The sequence below is a fragment of the Podarcis raffonei genome, chromosome 2, assembly GCF_027172205.1.
Source record: "Podarcis raffonei isolate rPodRaf1 chromosome 2, rPodRaf1.pri, whole genome shotgun sequence".
In the NCBI taxonomy this organism is placed as follows: Eukaryota; Metazoa; Chordata; class Lepidosauria; order Squamata; family Lacertidae; genus Podarcis; species Podarcis raffonei.
Genome location: NC_070603.1, coordinates 122352062 through 122367114, shown reverse-complemented (window position 1 = coordinate 122367114; position 15053 = coordinate 122352062). Strand labels below are relative to the sequence as shown.

General features: G+C 44.9%; 1 protein-coding gene across 1 annotated transcript; it reads left to right on the top strand.

The window, feature by feature from the left end:
* Positions 1 to 2483: 2483 nt before the first annotated feature.
* Positions 2484 to 13238, top strand: LOC128408852 (vomeronasal type-2 receptor 26-like). The gene is made up of 6 exons (XM_053378874.1): positions 2484 to 2704; positions 4319 to 4610; positions 5706 to 6515; positions 8901 to 9152; positions 10337 to 10490; positions 12334 to 13238. Exons 1-6 carry the CDS (start codon positions 2484 to 2486, stop codon positions 13236 to 13238), a joined length of 2634 nt encoding a protein of 877 aa, XP_053234849.1.
* The last annotated feature ends 1815 nt before the right edge of the window (positions 13239 to 15053 follow it).

Sequence of the window (15053 nt, the reverse complement as noted above, 5' to 3'; positions counted from 1 at the left end):
GTCAGGACACACAAAGACATTTATGAGGCCCGTGGAGCCTAGCTGGACTTTTTACCTTCTCTTTGAAAGAGGAGAACACATATTCTTTTGAAAATGTCTCCCCTTCAGCTGCTTTGAAGCTGCTGTTGTCCATATGTATACCTGAAGGAGCGTCTCCAACCCCATTGTCCAACCCAGACACTGAGCTCCAGCTTCGAGGGCCTTCTGGTGGTTCCCTCACTGCAAGAAGTGAGGTTACAGGGAACCAGGTAGAGGGCCTTCTTGGTAGTGGTGCCCTCCCTGTGGAACGCCCTCCCATCAGATGTCAAGGAAATAAACAACTATCTGACTTTCAGAAGACATCTGAAGGCAGCCCTGTTTAGGGAAGTTTTCCATTGTATAAGTAAAGGTAAAGGGACCCCTGAATGTTAGGTCCAGTTGCAGATGACTCTGGCGCTGCTGCGCTCATCTCGCTTCACTGGCCGAGGGAGCCGGCGTACAGCTTCCGGATCATGTGGCCAGCATGACTAAGCCACTTCTGGCGAAACCAGAGCAGGGCACAGAAACGCCGTTTACCTTTCCGCTGGAGCGCTACCTATTTATCTACTTGCACTTTGACGTGCTTTTGAACTGCTAGGTTGGCAGGAGCAGGGACCGAGCAACGGGAGCTCACCCCGTTGCAGGGATTTGAACCGCTGACCTTCTGATTGGCAAGCCCAAGGCCCAGTGGTTTAGACCACTGTGCCACCCATGTCCCATTGTATAGGAACATACAAATAGAAAAAAGCAGGGATTCAGACACAATATATGGCAAACAAAGTACCATGAATGTATTTGTCACAGTATACCCACTATTTCAAGGCATGCAGTACATGCAAGTGGTACTCCATAAGAATCAAAATAAGTACAACATTACAATAAATGATATGTTTTCATTATCTCTGATGCAAGGAATTATTGGAAGTGGCAGAGCAGCTGTAGCAAACATGACTAGAACCCGGTGATCCAAGTTTCGAAGAGAAACTCCTTCTTCAGCTGACGATGCAAAAGAAAATGGTAGCAACCCAAGCCAAGCAATATAGTGTAAATGTTTCCAGACCATAAGCAGGCTGACTTACCCTGTGAAGTTAACAAGGTTAACTAGCAGAGCACAGAGAAAGCCCACTAATGGACATTTGAGAGTAGAGCAGTGGTTCCCAACCCTTTTTTTGGCCATGCCCCATCAAAGCATCTCTAAAATCCTGATGCCCCACCCTGTGACATATAAATGTTATTATTCAAAAAGTGAACTCCTATTCATGTCGAGGAAGCCTAAAAGGCCATTAACTTGGTCTAACTCATTTTTGAATTGCCTCCCATAAAATTAAAATTGCCCTCCCTTGGTGTAGAGACTGTAAAGCTTCCTTCATTAGTTCTACTTGCTGAAAGTTTTTTTTTTAAAATTGACGTTTTACTACAATAAACATCCCGTCAAAAGATGTGTTCAGCCCATGTGGTGTGAGTGTGTTGAGAAAATGAAGCACTTTTATGGTGATGGCTACCAACTTAGATGGGACGCGGGTGGCGTTGTGGGTTAAACCACAGAGCCTAGGACTTGTCGATCAGAAGGTCAGCGGTTCGAATCCCCGCGACGGGGTGAGCTCCAGTTGCTCGGTCCCTGCTCCTGCCCACCTAGCAGTTCGAAAGCACGTCAAAGTGCAAGTAGATAAATAGGTACCGCTCCAGTGGGAAGGTAAATGGCGTTTCTGTGCGCTGCTCTGGTTCGCCAGAAGCGGCTTAGTCATGCTGGCCACATGACCCGGAAGCTGTACACCGGCTCCCTTGGCCAATAAAGCAAGATGAGTGCCGCAACCCCAGAGTTGGTCATGACTGGACCTAATGGTCAGGGGTCCCTTTACCTTTTACCAACTTAGATGGTTTTGAAAAAGAATCCTAGGATCAGAGGCTCCCGACTGTCAGTTACTGTGGAATAACACTAGAAGGGGGCTGTTCCTCTTTTGCATCCAGGGCTGTCAGTTTTCTCTCAGCAAAGTTCAGGCCAAACTCCCCCCCCCCCACGCCGACTCACATCATACTTTGAAGCCACACCTGTGATTTCTCACAAATACATTTTTTCCTCCAGCTCTACACCTGCTCCTCAAGCCACACAGAGTCTCCAGGATATTGAAGGGACGAGTTGCCTTGGCTTTATAATTATTACAATCATAGTAATTATTATTTCTGAAGCTTGGAAGACATTGCTGGAGGTTTCCTACACATTAGGATCAAAGGCAGCCTGAGGTTAATTTTTGCACTGCGCCTTGGGAGGGAAAAAGTTGGAACCCGGAATATCTTTTGCATCAGAGACAGAGTCAAGATTTAGAGTAGGGAAAAGGGTGAGTGGGTGGGGAAGGCTTGCATAAATTTATTGCCACTGCAGCTTTGGTCTTCCAATAGCTTTTGGCTTCTAATCAGTTAACTGAGGAGGAGAGAGGAGGGCTCACAAGAAAGGTGCAGAAGGCAGAATGATCTCTCTGGTGGTTCTGCTTCTACTTTTGCTGCTAATGCCTCGTGGAATCTGTGGTCACCTGAAGACAAAATGCCCCTTGAATCTCATCAGGGATGAAAATGATGCAAGCAGTTACTACCGCCCTGGAGACTTCCTCATCAGTGGAAACACATCTCCAAATAAAATTCTTCTTCATCCATACAACTTTTCCCAAACCCCATTAATGAAGGTTAAGCGGTAAGTTAGTAGGTGCAGGTGGATGTCTTTGTTTCTGCAGCCTCTGCTCCAGGTGTTCCTATTTACAAGGGAAACAGTCCCTATTTCAGCTTTCTCCACAATCACCAGCATTACTACCTAATACAAAGATTGCAAGTGTGGTTGAATGTGTGCAGACCCTCAGAGTGTCTCTGTTTTCCAGGGAAAGTCCTGGATTTACACAAGATGTCTCAGTTCCTGTTTTGATCCAGGAGTGTCCCACTTTTCCTTAGGATGTCCCAATTTTCATCGGAGAACTGCTAGAGGGTATGGAATTATCTGACCCCGAGCCAAGGAGATAAGTAACCATACAACCTTTAGAAGACATCTGAAGGCTGCCCTGTATAGGGAAGTTTTAAACCTTTTGCCGTGTTTTTATATAGGTTGAAAGCTGCCCAGAGTAGCTGGGGCAACCCAGTCATTCTAATACTAATACTAATAATACTACTAATAATGGTCGTCCCTATTTTCATTGGAGAAATGTTGGAAGGTATGTGTGTGTGGATTATATGTATTCTATAGCAAGAAGATCTGCATGCATTGTACAACTGAACATTTGGAGAGAGGGGAAGGGAGGGTGAGAGCTCAGCCAGTGCTCATTGATGTGTTAGTTACAAAGTATTTTGTGCTGATAATGTGGGAGGGGATGTGATTTTTTTTTATTTAAAAAAAAATGTTCCTCAGTCTGAAATAAAGTCCTGGATCAGCCATATTCCAGTATCCTGCTCTCACCAGTGTGGTGTAGTGGTTAAGAGTGGTGGACTCGTAATCTGGTGAAGCGGGTTCGATTCCCCGCTCCTCCACATGCACCTTGGGCCAGTCACACTTCTCTGAAGTCTCTCAGCCTCACACACCTCACAGAGTGTTTGTTGTGGGGGAGGAAGGGAAAGGAGATTGTTAGCCGCTTTGAGACTCCTTAGGGTAGTGATAAAACAGGATATCAAATCCAAACTCTTCACAATGGCCAACCAGATGTGAGCAACCAGAAAGCAGGATTTGAGCAGAAGAGCCCTTTCCTCCATGAATTTGTCTAATTCCCTTTTAAGGCCATCCAGGTTGGTGTGAGTTCTATAGCTTATCTATGTGTGTTGCACAAAGTTTTCTCCTTCTACCGATCTCTCCATTATAGCTGGGTCAGTTTGAGAGAACATTTTTTCCCCCATTGCATGCTTAGGCAAGTGCAATGCATCTGGTGAATATATTTGGGTCTGAGTATCAACCCACTTTCTGCTCACTATTGACTTCACTTGCACAAAGGAGACTCAAAGTAAGAGCAAAAGAAGTCCTTCTGGCCTCATGATATCTTTTTATTTTTAAACCGAAGGACTCAACCGCCCACAATTTGCTGGGCTGAAAGTGATATTTACTGACTTACAGTGCAATCAACCCATGAAAAATAAGTCTGAATGATTGAACAGGGTTTCCTGCAAGGCAAGTGGGTTTGGGATTGCATCCTTATTCCCTTTCTAGAACACAAACTGAGCACTCAAAGGGGCATTTATGTGCCCACATTGTTCAGAGTTGTGATGTGACATTTTGTTTTCATGTACTGGCGAATAGCAGCTTCACACTTTTTAACGTATCTTTTTATTACAGCGCAACGAAAAAGTTCTACTGGCACATCTTGTCCTTCTTGTTCACCATTCAGGAGATCAACAGTGATCCCAGGCTCTTACCCAACATCACCCTGGGCTACAACCTCTATGATAACTATTTTGATGCCAGGATCACTTCTGATGCCTTGCTAGACCTGGTCGCAGGCGGGGAAAGCAATATTCCCAACTATCACTGTGGAAGACAGAATAACCTTTGGGCTGTTCTTGAAGGGGGCAATTCTGTAAACTCAAAACAGATTTCAGCCTTGTCAGGCGTCTACAAAATCCCACAGGTATGAAGGGTGGGGCCTGGAGGGGGAGAGGAGAAGCTCGACTGCAGAAAATTCCACTTTCTTTCCAGTGAAGTCGAGACAGAACCCCCCCCCCCAAATTAGATAATGCTTAGCTATAGCCAGTGCTTTTTTCTAGAAAAAGAGGTGCTCACAATGAACTTCTCCCTTGTTCTCTTAGAATGGCAATGGCTCCCACCTGAGAGGTGCTTGAGCTGAGCTCTGATAAATTCTGGTGGGGTGGGGGGGAAGCCCTGGCTATAGAATAAGATGACTGCAAGAAGATCAAACCTATCCATTCTGAAGGAAATCAGCCCTGGGTGCTCACTGGAAGGACAGATCCTGAAGCTGAGGCTCCAATACTTTGGCCACCTCATGAGAAGAGAAGACTCCCTGGAAAAGACCCTGATGTTGGGAAAGATGGAGGGCACAAGGAGAAGGGGACGACAGAGGATGAGGTGGTTGGGCAGTGTTCTTGAAGCTACCAGCATGAGTTTGACCGAACTGCGGGAAGCAGTGGAAGACAGGAGTGCCTGGCGTGCTCTGGTCCAGAGGGTCACGAAGAGTCGGACATGACTAAACAACTAAACAATAGCATGACTGGATCCAGGAATCTTACTTTCAACCTTCACCCACCTGGTGCCCTCCAGATCTTTCTTTTTTTAATATAATTTTTTAATTTTGGATTCCCTGAATCCTTAGACTTTCCTCTACCCCTCCATGGTTTTCATGGAGGTACCACTGTACATTAAAATCCTGTCAAAGTTTTTAGTTGTTTACAGTATTCTCTTAAGTAATATATCCCCCCCCCATTCCTTATTAAAGTTTCTATCTTCCTGGTTTCTGATTTTCCCGTCATTTTCACCATTTCGGCATAGTCCATCAAATTCATCAACCATTTGTCTCTGGTCGGGTCAGGTGTCATTTCCCAGAATGCTTTTGTTATTTTGCACGTCAAAATCTTTCAGCCTACAACTCCAGCCAGCTGAACCAGGACAAATTGTGTATTACAATGATAATAATAATTTCAGGTTAATAAATATCTGTTCATTATCCTGGAAGCAATACAAAACACCAATCTCTTCCTTTCCTCACTAGATCAGTTTTGGCTTGGTTACTCAACTTCTTGATGACAAAAGAGAGTTCCCGTTTCTCTACCAGATACTCCCCAGAGAAGAAACTAAGTGCTGGGCGATTGTCAAGTTCCTCCTCTATTTCCGATGGACGTGGATTGGCCTCTTTGTTTCAGACAATGACAACGGCGAAAGGTTCTTGAGTGCCTTGACTCCTCCGCTGATCAGCCATGAAATTTGCATTGCCTTGTTAAAAAGACTACCAGAAAAGTATACAATAGACATGCTCATCCAGAATGAACCCTTTGCCAAATGGAGACAAGTCAATGTATTTGTTTACTATGAAAACACTCACTTGGCATGGGTAACCATCACAATACTACAAAGAAAACTGGAGGAACAAATTGGGGCAAAAGTCTGGATCTCAACAAATTTTCAGGACATTAATTTGAATTTTTCTCTTCCTCCTGATTACTTCCAGTACATCCATGGCTCTTTTGCCTTTGTCATGAAGCCCCCAATAAGGAAAGAATATCAATTCTATAAACCAAATTCTGTCCTTCTTAAACAGTTTTGGGATAAAGCATTCCATTGTTTCTATTCAAAGCATTTGTTGGCTGTAAGAGGTTGGACAAGATGCACGGAGAATGAGAAACTGGAGATGGTACCTGAAGAGGAGCTGGAGAGAGCCCTGTCTCAAGACAGCTACATCACTTACTTCAGTGTCCAAGCTGTGGTTCAAGCTTTGAATGCTGCATATTCATCCAGATCTAAGGTCATGCTGATGGCGAGTGGAGGAGACAGGTTGGAACATCTAAGGCTACAGCCATGGCAGGTATTTCCTCCCCCCCCACTTAATTTATTTATTATTAATGTTGCAATACATATATGAAATCTTTACATATTGATACATATACATTATATTCGTAAATTCACATTTCATTATGTACCAACATTTATCCATTTCTTATTTCTTGCCCTATGTCTTCCCTCCACCCGTGCGTGACTTCCTTGTTATTATTTTGTAACTTTATTATTGATATTGTAATTCTGTATCTTAATAATTAAGCATTCAATCTTATGTATCTGCTTAGCTTAACTTGACTTAACTTTGTGAAATCAGTCTATACATATCAATAAGTTCTTGTTGGAGCATCTTTTGGTTATGTATTCTTCTAGACATTTCCATTCTCGTTTGAGATTTTGATTAGATTGCATTCTAATTGTTGCCGTCATTTTTGCTAATTCAATCATTTCAAATAATAATAATAATAATAATAATAATAATAATAATAATAATAATAATTTATTATTTGTACCCCGCCCATCTGGCTGGGTTTCCCCAGCCACTCTGAGCGGCTTCCAACAAAGATGAAAAATACACTAAAATGTCACATATTAAAAACTTCCCTGAACAGGGCTGCCTTCAGATGTCTTCTGAATGTCAGGTAGTTGTTTATCGCTTTGACATCTGATGGGAGGGCGTTCCACAGGGTGGGCGCCACTACCGAGAAGGCCCTCTGCCTGGTTCCCTGTAACTTAGCCTCTCGCAGTGAGGGAATCGCCAGAAGGCCCTTGGAGCTGGACCTCAGTGTCCGGGCAGAACGATGGGGGAGGAGATGCTCCTTCAGATATACTGGACTGAGGCCGTTTAGGGCTTTAAAGGTCAGCACCAACACTTTGAATTATGCTCGGAAACGTACTGGGAGCCAATGTAGGTCTTTCAAGACCGGTGTTATATGGTCTCGGCGGCCGCTCCCAGTCACCAGTCTAGCTGTCGCATTCTGGATTAGTTGTAGTTTCCGGGTCACCTTCAAAGGTAGCCCCACGTAGAGCGCATTGCAGTAGTCCAAGCGGGAGATAACCAGAGCATGTACCACTCTGGCGAGACAGTCTGCAGGCAGATAGGGTCTCAGCCTACGTACCAGATGGAGCTGGTAAACAGCTGCCCTGGATACAGATTTGACCTGTGCCTCCATGGACAGGTGTGAGTCCAAAATAACTCCCAGGCTGCGCACCTGGTCCTTCAGGGGCACAGTTACCCCATTCAGGACCAGGGAATCCTCCACACCTGCCCGCCTCCTGTCCCCCCAAAACAGTACTTCTGTCTTGTCAGGATTCAACCTCAATCTGTTAGCCGCCATCCATCCTCCAATCGCCTCCAGACACTCACACAGGACCTTCACCGCCTTCACTGGTTCTGATTTAAAAGAGAGGTAGAGCTGGGTATCATCCGCATACTGAAAAAAATTACATTGCCAATCTTTCAATGTTGGTGCTTCTTCTGATTTCCAATTTTTTGCAATCCATAACCTTGTGGCAGCTGTTGCATATAAAAAAGATTCACTTCATGTCTTTTGGGATGTCATTTGTTATAATTCCTAAAAGGAATGTTTCTGGCTTCTTACCAAGTGTTGTTTTAAACATTTTTTTTTCAGTTCCTCGTGTATATTTCCTCATTTTTTTTTAAATTTTATCACATCCCCACCATACATGATATAAGGATCCCTCTGATACCTTACATCTCCAACACAGATTCGATTTTAGTTTATAAATTTTAGCCAGGGCAGGTATTTCCTTTCCTTTGTTGTTTCCTTTGTTTCCCATTGCAATATTTTCCCATCTCTGGAATCAAATTTGGTGGTGAAATATTTTTTGTTTTGTTTTGCCCATTTTGGACAAAAATCTAAATAGTGACACACTTGGTGGAGGTAAACCTTTCTGCCTATTCTGGTTATGACAGAACACTCCCCTACAATCTAGTTCTTGCACTCTGGTGCCCTGAGAGAGATGCAAGTCGTAAATGGCCTCAGCCTAGTATACCTGAAGGAGCATCTCCACTCCCATCGTGAGATCCAGCACCAAGGGCCTTCTCACTGCGAGAAGTGAAGCTGCAGGGAACCAGGCAGAGGGCCTTCTTGGTAGTGGCACCCACCCTGTGGAACGCCCTCCCGTCAGATGCCAAGGAAATGAGTAACCATATAACCTTTAGAAGACATCTGAAGGCAGTTCTGTATAGCGAAATTTAACGTGTAATTTTTATTATGTTTTTACATATGTTGGAAGCTCCCCAGAATGGCTAGGGCATCCTAGTCAGGTGGGATAAATAATAAGATTTTTATTTTTATTATGCAGCCTTCGTATATGACAGTCTACAGGGCTGAGATATTCAACACGGTTTTCTATTTCCTTAATGCTGGTGTTTTTCCTGCCATTTCAGCTTCATCCTTTCTTAAGAGAAATCCAGTTTTTGAACACTTCCATGGGCAGCCTCAGACTGGACGAGAATGGGGAGCTGCCAGGCAACTTTGATATTGAGAACTGGGCCATGCTTCCCAATAAGTCTTGTTTCAGAGTGAAAGTTGGGAGTATAGAGAAAGAGACACCTACTTATTTCAAGTTCACCATTAATTCAGAAGCCATTGTGTGGCCCAAGGGTAGTAACAAGGTAGGAGACAACTCAAGCCACATGGTAAGTGTTGAAGCTCGAATAACCTGTCGAGTAGTTCCAAGGGAACTTCAATCGTAACCCAGGGCACACTTATCTGGGCGTAAGTCCTTTTGAATAGGTAGAGCAGTGGTTGGAACCTGCAGGCCGCCTCATATAGCAAATCAGAACTCTTTGGTATATTATTATTAAGAACAACAACAACAACAACAACAACAACAACAACAACAATAATAATTAATTCAGAAGGCATTTTAAAGTCAACTTCTTCAGGTGATGGCTTGTTTAGCTACTGCTCTTCGTAAGTGTGTTTGCTTATTGCAGTCTTGGATTGCTATATTGTTTTTGTATCTTTTGTTCTCTACTTTGATGCAAATAGGGACACGTCTCACTCCCCTCCAACAGGCTCTTCTCAACCGCCCTATCTTTGTCTCCACCCAACAGGACACAGCACACACCCTCCACCGTCATGAGAAAACCCCTTAATCCATGTTTTAGTTTATTTTACTCTTTGGTAGATTTACAAAAAGAAACACACACCCCCCAATAAATACATTTTAGAAAGGGGCAAGATTAGACATGGCATTTCTTTTTGACTACTGCAATGCACTCTTTGTGGGGCTTTGAAGGTGACCCAGAAACTACAACTAATCCAGAATGCTGCAGCTAGACTGGTGATTGGGAGCGGCCGCCGAGTCCATATAACACCGGTCTTGAAAGACCTACATTGGCTCCCAGTACGTTTCCGAGCACAATTCAAAGTGTTGGTGCTGACCTTGAAAGCCCTAAACGGCTTCGGTCCAGTATACCTGAAGGAGCATCTCCACCCCCATCATCCAGCCCGGACACCAAGGTCCAGCTCTGAGGGCCTTCTGGCGGTTCCCTCCCTGCGAGAAGTGAGGTTACAGGGAACCTTCTCTGTAGTGGTGCCCGCCCTGTGGAATGCCCTCCCATCAGATGTCAAGGAAATAAACAACTATCTGACTTTTAGAAGACATCTGACGATAGGCCTGTTTAGGAAAGTTTTTAATGTTTGATGTTTTATCGTGTTTTTAATATTCTGTTGGGAGCTGCCCACAGTGGCTGGGGAAACCCAGCCAGATGGGTGGGGTACAAATAAATTATTATTATTATTATTATTATTATTATTATTATTATTATTAAAGACTATTTGTGCTCCTCTCCACTTCTACTTCCTTCCTTCCCAGGGCATCTCTGCCCTCTGCCTTCAGCAAGAGCCAGCACATCACACAGGGCTGGGCCTCAGTGGTGGCAGCCTCTCCTCCTCCTTGCCTGCTCTTCAGAAGCCGCTACGAGCTGCCAAAGGGCTGGCAGAGGCAGCCATGGAAAGGCCACAGAGAGGCAGCAGGATGCTCCCTCACTGCCGCCCCCACTCAGAACAAGCACTGACTCATTCTCTTCCCTGAGATCGGCAGCAGTGGCACTGGCGGGGGAAATTAGGACATTCCAGGATTAAATCAGAAGCCAGGGTGGCTTTCGTAATTTTGGGACTGTCCCTGGAAAATCGGGACACTTGGAGGTTGTGATAGAAAGGTCAGATACAGTGGTACCTCGGGTTAAGTACTTAATTCTTTCCGGAGGTCCGTTCTTAACCTGAAACTGTTCTTAACCTGAAGCACCACTTTAGCTAATGGGGCCTCCTGCTGCTGCCGCCGCGTGATTTCTGTTCTCATCCTGAAGCAAAGTTCTTAACCCGAGGTACTATATCTGGGTTAGCAGAGTCTGTAACCTGAAGCGTATGTAACCTGAAGCGTCTGTGACCCAAGGTACCACTGTATATAATTTTGGAACAAGCAAGCAAACACAGCCAGGAGGTTTCCTTACCATGTCATTCTGCATCAAAAGTGCTTCCCTGAAAAAAGTGCATGTGATAAGAAGGACAAGAGATCCTGTAGCGTCATTTCCAAACTCTGTAAGTGAACTCTGTAGACACAAATACTCCCTTTATTGTCCCTTTAATGCAGCATCTTCTCTTCATGATTAGACCAGGCCTCGGTCCAGGTGCACTGAAAGCTGTCGCCCGGGATACGCCAAAGTAGTTCAAGAAGGAGAGGCAGTTTGCTGCTATGGTTGTGCTCCATGTATGGAAGGGACCATCTCCACTTGGGAAGGTGGGTGACTCCAAGGGAGAACTAGAATGAGGTCAGCAATTAATTCAGAGGCATTTTCTGATAGAGCTATTTTTAAATGTGGATCGTTTCTTGACATCTCTATTTTTAATCACTTTCATAAATTATAGGAAGTAGGCTGAAACAAATGACCTCAAGGAAGCGAACTGTGGGCTACAAACTGGTGATCATGGAGAGGGCATTATTCCCCTGTTTTAAAATTCAGTGGCCAGATATAATTTATATTAAATGAATCTGTTTCAGGTGGAACAGGGCAGTATAACAACAACAACAACAACAACAATTTATTATTTATACCCCGCCCATCTGGCTGGGTTTCCCCAGCCACTCTGGGCGGCCTCCAACAAAACACTAAAATACAATAACCTATTAGACATTAAAAGCTTCCCTAAACAGGGCTGCCTTCAGATGTCTTCTAAAAGTTTGGTAGTTATTTTTCTCTTCGACATCTTGTGGGAGGGCGTTCCACAGGGCGGGTGCCACTACCGAGAAGGCCCTCTGCCTGGTTCCCTGTAACTTGGCTTCTCACAGCGAGGGAACCGCCAGAAGGCCCTCGGCGCTGGACCTCAATGTCCGGGCAGAACGATGGGGGTGGAGACGCTCCTTCACGTATACTAGACCGAGGTCGTTTAGGGCTTTAAAGGTCAGCACCATCACTTTGAATTGTTCAGTGGAACAGTTACGCCCCACAAAACAAAACACCATAAATGTCAAGGGTCAAGGTAAAGAGGTGTGTATTCAGCATTTGCAAAAGCTGTACAATCAAGACACCAGAAGCATCTCTGGGGGACAGTCACTGCCTTTCATCTTTATCTACGTCACAAGGAATTTCTGGCAATAAAATTTGAGGAAAAAATTATGTGCCACCTCTGTTACCTGAGGGGAAAGGAATGGTACAAGGGTAAACAGTAAATACGCAAATTAAGAAACCAATGTCATTCATTCCTTATTGCACATCTTTACCTCCTGACTTCAGCATATTTTGTCAAAATGGAATAGAACAAAGATAGTAATGGATGTAAATGATGCTAAGGCACCCTTTTTCTTCCCCTCAGATGCAAAACATTGCACCAAATGTCCAGAAGATCAGCATCCAAACAAGGGTCAAGTTCAATGTGTTCCCAAAGTTATCACTTTCCTGGCCTATGAAGAATCTTTGGGGATCCTCCTGGCTTCCTTTGCCTTCTTCTTTTCCATCACCACAGGCTGTGTGCTAGGAATCTTCCTTAAATTCCTAGAAACTCCGATAGTCAAAGCCAACAACCGGGACCTCTCTTTCATCCTCCTCATCTCCCTCCTGCTTTCCTTTTTGTCCTCCTTCCTGTTCATTGGCCGGCCAAGGAAAGTGACCTGCTTTCTCCAACAAACAGCCTTCAGCATCATTTTCTCAGTTGCCGTCTCTTCTGTGTTGGCTAAAACAATCACTGTGGTCCTGGCCTTCATGGCCACAAAGCCAGGGAACAGAGTGAGGAGATGGCTGGGGAAAAGTCTGGCCAACTCCATTGTCATTTCCTGTTCCAGTGTCCAAGTGATCATCTGCGCTATCTGGTTGGGATCCTCTCCCCCATTCCCAGACTCAGACATGAGGTCCCAACCTGGGCAGATCATCCTGCAATGTAATGAAGGGTCTGTTGCCATGTTTTATGGTGCCCTTGGCTACATGGGCTTCCTGGCTGCTATCTGCTTCATGGTGGCTTTCCTAGCCAGGAATCTGCCTGGGGCCTTCAATGAGGCCAAGCTGATCACCTTCAGCATGCTGGTCTTCTGCAGTGTTTGGGTGTCCTTTGTGCCCACCTACCTGAGCACCAAGGGGAAGTACATGGTAGCTGTGCAGATCTTCTCTATGTTGGCCTCCAGTGCTGGGCTTCTGGGCTGCATCTTTGTTCCCAAGTGCTACATTATTGTGCTGAGGCCTGATCTGAATACAAAGGAGCATCTTATAACAAAAAGCAAACAGTGAAACAAAACGCCAGGAGGTTTTATTTCATTCAGCTACTCTTTTGCAAGTGACACCTGTTGAGGGGCACAACAGTGCAGGAGGAAATCTTAGGAAACTGGCTTGACGCTGCAGGTGAGAGAACTCCCCAGAACCTAATTGATCACCCAGATACATTATACCTGCCTAACCATGCAATTGCCAATACCAACTGGGTATCTGGGATCTGGCGGGTAGGTGGGGATTTTTGTGTATTTCTAATTGGGAATGTTCTCTCAAACTAACATTGCATCCAGTTATAAAGCAGAGACAAGGAGTTCCTGTCATTAATGATCCCACCTGTGTGATCTGTTGTCTCCTCAATTTCATTGCAATGACAATTGCAGTTTGTGGAATAACTAGCCACATATAACTGACCCAAACACTTTGTTCATCATCTGAGGCCATTCTTTGTTTTCCCACTCCACGAGAGATCTGGTAGTTGGCAGCATGAGAACAGGTGTTTTCTGCAGTGACTCCCCTTTTGTGGAAAGCTGTCCCCAGGGAGGCTTGCCTGGTGCCATCACTGTATATCTTTACCTTCCAGGCAAAAACTTTCCTCTATAACCAGACCTCTTTTCTTTAACTATCTGCGGTCTTTTAAATGTCGGTGGGATGTTTTAATGTATTTCTTTTTCCTCTTGGCTTTAATGTATTTATGTGGGGTTTCTCCCCTCTTTTGTTTGGTTGTAAGTCGTTTTGGGTTGTCCTGAGCAAGATAAAGTGACTAACAAATTTAATAAATAATAAAAATCGTAAAAATCACAATACTGGCTGTGTTTGATGATGTTTGCAATCAAAATCTACTACCAGCATCATAGCCCCTCCTGGTCTTCTCTTCCTAACGGTTCAGCTTGCTCAGAGCTAACCACCAATTCTGGTACACTATGAACCACTGATGCAGTTGCTTTGGATACTGGCATATCTTGTATCAAATCCTGGCCACACTCTGAACATAAGCCTTTCATAACAATAGGATGGCTGCATCCTCCTAGCCACACCAGAACACTTCTGATTCTCCCCTTTCCTGAATTCAGTGCCAGATCCATTGGATTTCCTAATGTGCTTCAGTGGAGACCCAAGGAGGGCAGGTGGGCTGAAGGGCCGGTGGAAACCATATTGCATTGGGACCTTTTAAAAACTGGGGGTGCATTGGGGTAGAGGAGGGATCTGGGCTGTCACAGGAACCACAGTGGAAGAGAGTGAGGAAGAGACCGACTCCTCTTCATATAATTTCCTGCCTCTCTTCATCTTGTCCTGCAATCCAGACCTTTGGAGGAAAGGGAAGGGTGGGTGCTGGTGCGCTTCAAGCTGTCATCCCAGATACAGGAGGCACCTCCCAAGTCCAGGTGGAGAAGTTAGATGCAGAAGTCATCATCACTTTGAGGAACCAAAGGTGGAGCTTTCCCCTGCCCAACCCAAGAACCAGCTGTCCCCTCTGCCACCAGCGCCTTCTCACTTTGTAAATCCAAATGTTATATGTAGGGTCACCACTAAAGATGAGGTGGAAACTGGGAGATTTTTCAGTCAGACCTAACAGCGCATGTCTATGCTAGTTAGTAAATGAAAGGGTTAAGGACCACAGAGCTGTAAATTTATAGAGGTGGCATGGCCTGGACACCCCCCCTCATTTGGGGAGGGAGGGAGGCATTACAGTGGTACCTTGGTTCCTGAACAGCTTTGATCCCGAATAAATCGGCCCCCAAACACCGCAAACCTGGAAGTAAGTGTTCCGGTTTGCGAACGATTTCTGGAAGTTGGATGTCTGTTTCGGCTGTCGGCATTGTTTCCCAGGCCAAT

What these genes read in the sequence shown, in the direction of transcription:
- LOC128408852 (XM_053378874.1), top strand. Translation starts at nt 2,484, where the DNA reads ATGATCTCTCTGGTGGTTCTGCTTCTACTTTTGCTGCTAATGCCTCGT. An exon ending in GAGACAACTCAAGCCACATG is followed by an intron (nt 9,153 to 10,336) that starts GTAAGTGTTGAA and finishes CTTCCTTCCCAG; the next exon opens with GGCATCTCTGCCCTCTGCCT. An exon ending in CATGGAAAGGCCACAGAGAG is followed by an intron (nt 10,491 to 12,333) that starts GCAGCAGGATGC and finishes TCTTCCCCTCAG; the next exon opens with ATGCAAAACATTGCACCAAA.